Genomic DNA, 7,751 nt, shown 5'->3' with positions numbered 1-7,751 from the left:
GTATCTGTATGGACCTCTTTTAAATTTACAGGTTTCATCCTGTTCAGAGCTAACGTCTACATCTACATCTACATCTACATCATCACACTCCATGTTGGAATGTAAATTGTCAGCTTCAATTTTAGTTGGGGGGACTGCTTCATTGTAATCACTGTAACAAAAACAGGATTCTAATGGAGCTGTCTGACCGTCCAAATCCATGAGGTCTGGGTCCAAAGGGAAAGAATTACCTAGTCCATCAATATACTTGTCAGTATATAATTTCAGTTCAAAGTTCATTTCTTTCATTGTTCCTATTTAATTTGTGATGCTATTGCAACAAAATCGCATAGGAGCGAAAAAAAAAAACTATGACCAAATGTCGCTTTTTTTTTTTAATCGTGACTTATATGCGGCACAACAATAACAGAATTTTCTACCCACTTTCTAAGTAGATTCTAAGTCCATATCTATATATTAGCCTAAAAACACTAACTTGCTGCTTTTACTGCGACCACACTACAAGTAAGGTTTGAAATCTTATGTCGTATTAGTATGAAATTTTTGTCGCACTGGTTTGAAATTTTATGTCGTCTTAGTATGAAAAATTATATCACGCTGGTTTGAAAAATTCAGTCATTTTAGTATGAAAAATAAATGTTGCGTTGGTATGAATTATTATGTCGCACTAGTATGAAACAAAAATAAAAAGACTGTATGACACGACACGCACACACTTTTTGTCTTTAGTGTGGCGTGTGTGTGTATGTAACAAAATTCTTATCTCTTGTAAGTAGTACATAATTACTATGTTGTATCATAGTATATTTTAGTTAGATAGATAGATTAGAGACATAGAGACATAGAGACATATGTAATTAGTCATTAGTTTTACAGTATATATGTGACTGAAAACTGAACAATACAAACATTATAGTCACTACTTTGTAAGAAACACTATGTTAGTTAGTTAGTTAGTTAGTTAGTTATAGTTGTGTAGTAAATTAGTCATCATCCTTAATACTTAATGCACTTACTGTACTGTTACTTACTTTACTTACTTAGTGTATACTTATTGTAATTTCTCTCTCTGTCTGTCTTTCTCTACCAAAAAAAAGAAGGTAAATATTATATGCAGGACTCATATATTTATTTTTACACTTTATCGCACACACATTTATATTTCTTTATAATCATAACCTTTTACCACCACCACCAATAACAACAACATCTTCATAATCCTTTACCACAGAATTTACTTGTTACTACTATTTACTAGCACCATCGCCCCCACTAGTTACAAAAACAGTGCATTTTACAAAACACTAAAGTATATGTTCATATACTTATCACCAAATGTCTGACAGCCACAAGCAACCGCCATATCATAACAACCAACACTATCAACAGCAGCCACCCTCTAGTGCTAGTTCTAATACCACTACTATTAATCGTATTACTCAACACCACCTCTCTAACGCAGTGCCACCACCAGCAAAAACAACAACAACAATGCGAACTACCATGCCACAGCATCCCGCGCCACCCCCCTTACATAATGACCGAACCACGGGAATACATGCTGCAGAGGCTGCTTCATCTACAACAACTACTGCCACGACTACAACCACAAACACTTCTATATTGTCTGCCAGTTTATCCTCAAATGCCTCCACTAGAAAAACTGAATACATTGGAGTATATGCAGTTGGACGTGAGATTGGAAAAGGCTCCTTTGCTATCGTATACAAGGGCCATGACACAACCACCAATAAGCCAGTGGCCATCAAGTCCGTTTATCGATCCAAATTGAAATCAAAAAAACTTGTCGAGAATTTGGAGATTGAAATTCAAATATTGAAAACGATGAAACATCCGCATATAGTGGGTTTACTTGATTATAAACAAACAGCTGCTCATTTCCATTTGATTATGGACTACTGTTCAATGGGAGATTTATCTTATTTCATTCGAAGAAGAAGTCAACTTGTTAAAACCCACCCGGTGATTTCTAGTTTATTAGAGAGGTACCCTTCACCGCCTAATTCCCATGGCCTAAATCAAGTGTTGATACTACACTTCCTTCGTCAGTTGTCATCAGCATTGATTTTTTTACGGGAAAAGAGTTTGGTTCATCGAGATATTAAACCACAAAATTTACTCTTGTGTCCTCCTTTACATTCAAAACAAGAATTTATCAAGGGTGAGTATAGTGGAATGTGGGAATTGCCAATTTTAAAGATTGCTGATTTTGGTTTTGCCCGTTTTTTACCTTCGACTTCAATGGCAGAAACTCTATGTGGGTCTCCTTTGTATATGGCACCTGAAATCTTGCGATACGAGAAATATAATGCTAAGGCCGATTTATGGTCGGTGGGAGCTGTATTGTATGAGATGACTGTGGGTAAACCACCTTTCAAGGCAGGAAATCATATTGAGTTGCTAAAAAATATTGAAAAGGCAAATGATAAGATAAAGTTCCCCTCCGCAGCCGAAGTACCTGACTCTTTGAAACAGTTGATTAGATCACTTTTAAAGTACAATCCTACGGAGAGAATATCATTCCAGGAGTTTTTTAATGATGATTTAATTACATGCGATTTGGAAGATACCGATAAACCTTTGGAAACATCGGATATGGATGAGAATTTGTTTATTAGTGAGTACATCAGTCCCATAAAACCATCAGAAAGATCTCAATTGATAAAAAATGACACTATAACTCCTATGACACCAGCATTCGATCCTATTACAAAGGCGATCCAAGATCAGGATCGTGACCAGGTGCTGGTTGATGAAGTTGATGCTATATCATTGCCAAGACAGGGTGTTAAAGCAGATCCAGCACCCATCGATAAATATAAGGAAAGAGATAATGACAGTGCCAATACTACACGAGATGGCCCTTACGCAGAAGGTCGTAGTAGAGTGTCTTCTTCACGTGATGATGATATCAAGAGATTAATTGACAAAAATAGTCCTGATCCAGAGCACCTCAGTCACTCAATAGTAAACAATGATTCAACCCATTTCAAACTGAGAAAGGAAGATATGGTTCTTGAAAAGGATTACGTGGTTGTAGAAAAGAGAGTTGTCGAGGTCAATGCGGTAGCCGATGAACTTGCTCGTGCTGGTAGTGGTGCTGATGCCATGAGTGATCCCCGAAATCATTTGGAAGGCGATAAATCCAAACATCCACAGAGACCACTGCAGAGAAGTCGTAAGAACTCTCTTGGAGGGTATCAGCGAAGACCCAGTTTTACAGATCGACGAATATCAATCTCAATTTCACCAACCAACGCTTTAAGCAAAGCAATAGGTCTTGCGCTGCATCGTCTATTTGGTGGAAATAATGTCTCATCTGTCCCAAGCCAAATACCTACGACCACTGCTATATCGGAAGAGGGAGGGGATGTTCAAAATAGGAAAAGCAAAACGGACCTTGCTTCATTTTCAAATGTAATGTCTAGCCCCAATTTTGTCAACAACACCCTTTTACAAAAGTTGAATCTTCCTGTTTCATCAACTTTGGTTACATTGAGTGATGATGATGATAATGATGATGCGAAGAACGTAACACCCGATGAACTTGTCTTGAATAGGTTGGAAACTATTGCTACAAAGTCACATGCAGTGAATCTATTTGCCGATGTGAAATTTAGTCAATTGATCCCGAGTCCCCCTTCGTTGGATGATGCAGGGCATGAATTTTTGGACCACAACGACGCTTTACCGCCGAAAATTGTTCGCACTATATGTGAAGAAGGCGTTGTGCTTTATGTAAAAGCATTGTCTCTCTTAGCGAAAGGAATGTCTGTTGCGAGCGAATGGTGGTATGACCTGTTCAACAATGCGGTAGGTGATGAATATGGCAATGGTAATAACGCCAGGCGAGATATTCAGACTTCAATCAAGATAAACCAATTGGTGCAATGGATAAGGGAGAAATTCAATGAATGTTTGGAAAAGGCAGAGTTTATAAAATTGAGATTGCAAGAGGCCAATACAGCTATTGCAAAAGCTGACGGTCTTGAATTTATTCCTGAAGCCCGGTCGAGCTCACAAAAAGTGATTGCAGAGAGACTAATTTTTGACAGAGCATTGGAAATGTCTAGGAATGCAGCTGTCAATGAATTAGTAAAAGAAGATTTAAAAGGATGCGAGTTGGCATATAGTACTGCCATTTGGATGCTTGAAGCACTATTGGATGAAGACGATACGAAGGAGCACGAGAATGAACGCAAATTGGATAATGAAGATAGAGTCATGGTTGAAAAGTTCATTGTTAGCATCGGCAATAGATTATCGGTTTTAAAGAAGAAGATGGAATTAATATAACTGGGTTGGAAATTTGGCAAGGTTACTTTTTCTTGTTATTATTGTTGGTTTTTTATATATATAGTTTTTTTATTTCTGGCAGACTATGGATAGATTAACAGGTTTTATTTTTAATGTGAATATGGTTTATGAAATTTATACTTTGATACCACGGGAAAGGCATCTTGTAAAGAGCTATGTCTACTGTAGGAAAATCTCAGATATTTTTCTGTAATCTGTTCGTGTCAGATACATAGTGCATCTATTGAAAGAGATATCATCACTCAAACATCGCTCGTGTGTCCATTCCACGTTATTAAATATTATCTACGCAAGTAGCTTGCTACACAAATCATCAAACCACTCTAGTCCTGCAAACACTTTTGAATAGAAGAAAACACTTATTAAGAGTATAATCGAACAAACTTCGCAACAAATCCTCCCAAACTGGTGATCTCAAGTAGGAAAATGTAGTCAGCTACAATCTACAACGAAAGTGGTATTGGCTCCCTCTTCACTCCACTCCCCAACTCGCAACCGAAGATTATAGAGCAGTTTACAGCTTTACACTAAGAAGGCTCGGGCAGGTTTCAATTTCGGAGTCAAAGGCAGAGAAAAATTTTGATATGTCCCGGCTCTCCAGGCGGCGTCCAAAAAATTATGGACTTTTGTAGGGGGGATGGGGTCTGAATGGGTAGCCCCATCACACCTCCAAAGAGGTACCCTGCAAGAGAGACCTGCTTTGGCGTTGTTTCTAATTCAACAGAAGATGCGACAACCTCCTCTGGTATGCTCTCCTGCAATGAGTCTCTAGGAGCAGTTGAGTGTGTCTCCTGTACTCAGTGAACACCCTCTACGTGACCCCAGGAGGAGGGAAGGACTGTAGAGCCATAGGAATGCAGGGACGTAGGACGTAGCAACGCAAGACTGTAGCATCATGTATATGTTGTAAGACGAGGGCGTTGCTGCAAAAAAGAGTGTCTACCAATAGCCAGTATTTTTTCTTAAGGGGAAAAACTACAAATACAGTCAGTTGTGTTGCATAATACATTAAAGCAAGGTGAAGGGAAGTGCAACAACTACAAACTGAATAGAGACACCAGACTAGTGATACATCTCTCTATCACACTCAGCTGAGTCTATCTGGTAAACGATTCAATCATTACTATTTTGTCTCATTGTCTTGCTATGGCAATTTTCATCCATCCGAACTGTCGTGCGATACTGTGCGACATTGTAAATACAAATAGCTTATTTTCATGCATAACAAAATTCCACAAACTCTTCTGTCAGTTGCACACATGTAGTTACAAGAAAACAGCTAGTGCAGTACTGCATTAAGAGGTGGTATTAGAGACAGCGTAGGATTGAAAGCAATACACCAGATAGTGATAATGAGAACCAGCAGTGGCCAATGGATCAGTTGGGGAATTCAGCGGTGTGGATGATTCGTGTTAGCACCCGATGCCAAGTGAGGAGACCGAGTTATGGAGACCATTAATTAGACACCAAATCTGTTAGAGTACATTTTGGAATCAGTCAGGACTTTTTCCAAGCAGAATGGATAAAGGTGGGAAGGTTATATTTGAGCTTGGAGTATTGAATGGAGCTGTATGTGTGATCAGCTGGGCTTAATTCAATGGTGACACTGATATCACCAGAAACACAACGGGTATGAATGTGAATGGGTATGAATGTGAATGGGTATGAATGTGAATAGGCCATGTACCTGAAATCCGTTGCTCAAGTGTCAGCACACAATCTGGATGTCAGTCAAAGCAGAGACTGAGGGAGGTATGTTTTCTGCAAGTAGTGACTTAATTATTTACATTTTGAATTGAAGCAATCTGAGGTGGCTCATGACCTTGACTCTGTTACTTATATTACTGACTGCTATTAGACATCTGGGTGTCACTAGAACCACGCCCAACAAGTTACGCATTTAGCAATCAAGGGAATTACTTCGACTTCATCACTCCAATTAGATTACCATCAAGTATTGAAGAAGAAGTACGCTACTCATCCAGACATAACTAGCACCACATCGAACTCCTTATGAAGGACCCATGCTGGATTAAAGAGCATTATGAGACTCACTCGCAGAAACAACCGACAGTATCAATCCTTATGTGGATTACTGAGAGAAAATACGTCATTTGAAGCAAACCAAACCAAAGCTCATTGCAAAGTATGATGTCAGTTGTGGCATCAATACTACGTTGTAAGCTCCAACTTCCTTCAAAATCAATTTGCCAACCAAGTGCAGAGTACAAGCTAGTGCTTACTCACCATAAAGCTGGGGTAATTATTGAACACAGTTCCTAGGTTAAGAAGAAACATTCACTAGACAGAGAACTCTAGATGGGAAACACAGGGAGAAAGTATTGAAGGATGGTAACGAGCCCATCGATGTCATCTTTAGAAACCTTTTGTTGAATGGCAGTGTCTGACATTATTGTTACTAATTAATTAGTTGTATCCTTAATTGTATGTATTCTAGTTACTCACTATATCTAAACCTATAGGCAAGAAGGTCAACTTCTATTCTATTTATACTCTACAATACACGGTTCTAGGATTTCCGTGTATCTGCATGGCATACATGAGCTGCATAATTGTAATTCCTTGAATGTTAACACATGTCAATAATGTCAGCAACTGCAGCATCACATCTTTGGCTTGCTTTCTCTCCAACATTTCCATTATGATTTCCCCAAAATTGGGCTAGTAATATGATATGAGCAACAGTATGTCCACTCTGAAGAAGCGTGCCTTGTGGTTTAGCTGTGCAGCCTTTCTGTCCTCGCGAATCTTTTCGGGAGTCTTCCAATTGGCTTTCGTAACAATCCCTGCTTTTACTCCTTGTTTGATGATTCAGAGCGATACGTGTGCATCCGCAGCTTTCTGCAGTGGTGCTGAAGCATCCCAAATTTAAATTCTCGTTTCTTTTCCTCAAGACCTCTCCACTTGGCAGTCCAGCATCTTTGTATTCTCGTTTCTTTTCCTCAAGACCTCTCCACTTGGCGGTCCAGCATCTTTGGTCCTTCACAACATGTATCAGCAGCAAGGTCGGAATGTTGCTTAAATCGATTTCAACATCTACCTTGCATTTAGAAGTTGAAGCGCCATAGATCCCTGCTTGGTTGCGTCCTCTGTGGTAACCATATCTCCCTTCAATAGGCAACGACCGAAGATCATAATTGTAGCCCGAACTTAGTAAGCAAAATACAGCTCACCTTCCATTCTGTAGTGGAACCATGAAAATGATTAGAATTGGGAAGTTTTAGATGGTGCTTAGTCTCAATTCACAACACCTGATACACTTTGATTCCCATTTGCCTCAATGGAGATTTCTAAGCCTTCCTTCATAAGGGTAGGCGATGCTGGTTATTTTTGCAACAATATCGTGTCACGCCCTTCAATCCAACATAATGCGTTAATCATTGTCCTCTTGC

The 7,751-nt window shown here is 39.1% G+C and overlaps 2 protein-coding genes across 2 annotated transcripts; one reads left to right on the top strand and one right to left on the bottom strand. All coding sequences in view use genetic code 12, as the record gives it.

The window, feature by feature from the left end:
• Positions 1-1,335: 1,335 nt before the first annotated feature.
• Positions 1,336-4,317, top strand: ATG1 (serine/threonine protein kinase; the record flags this gene model as incomplete). The annotated part of the gene is made up of 1 exon (XM_051812987.1): positions 1,336-4,317. The coding sequence occupies one exon, from the start codon at positions 1,336-1,338 to the stop codon at positions 4,315-4,317; it is 2,982 nt and encodes a 993-aa protein (XP_051673341.1).
• Positions 4,318-6,928: 2,611 nt separating this feature from the next.
• Positions 6,929-7,539, bottom strand: CANMA_001056 (uncharacterized protein; the record flags this gene model as incomplete). The annotated part of the gene is made up of 2 exons (XM_051812986.1): positions 6,929-7,463; positions 7,526-7,539. The coding sequence occupies 2 exons, from the start codon at positions 7,537-7,539 to the stop codon at positions 6,929-6,931; spliced, it is 549 nt and encodes a 182-aa protein (XP_051673340.1).
• Between the last annotated feature and the right edge of the window lie 212 nt (positions 7,540-7,751).

Source organism: Candida margitis (assembly GCF_024628925.1).
Source record: "Candida margitis strain CBS 14175 chromosome Unknown scaffold71, whole genome shotgun sequence".
NCBI classification, from domain to species: domain Eukaryota; kingdom Fungi; phylum Ascomycota; class Pichiomycetes; order Serinales; family Debaryomycetaceae; genus Lodderomyces; species Lodderomyces margitis.
This window is presented reverse-complemented; position numbering and strand designations above follow the sequence as displayed.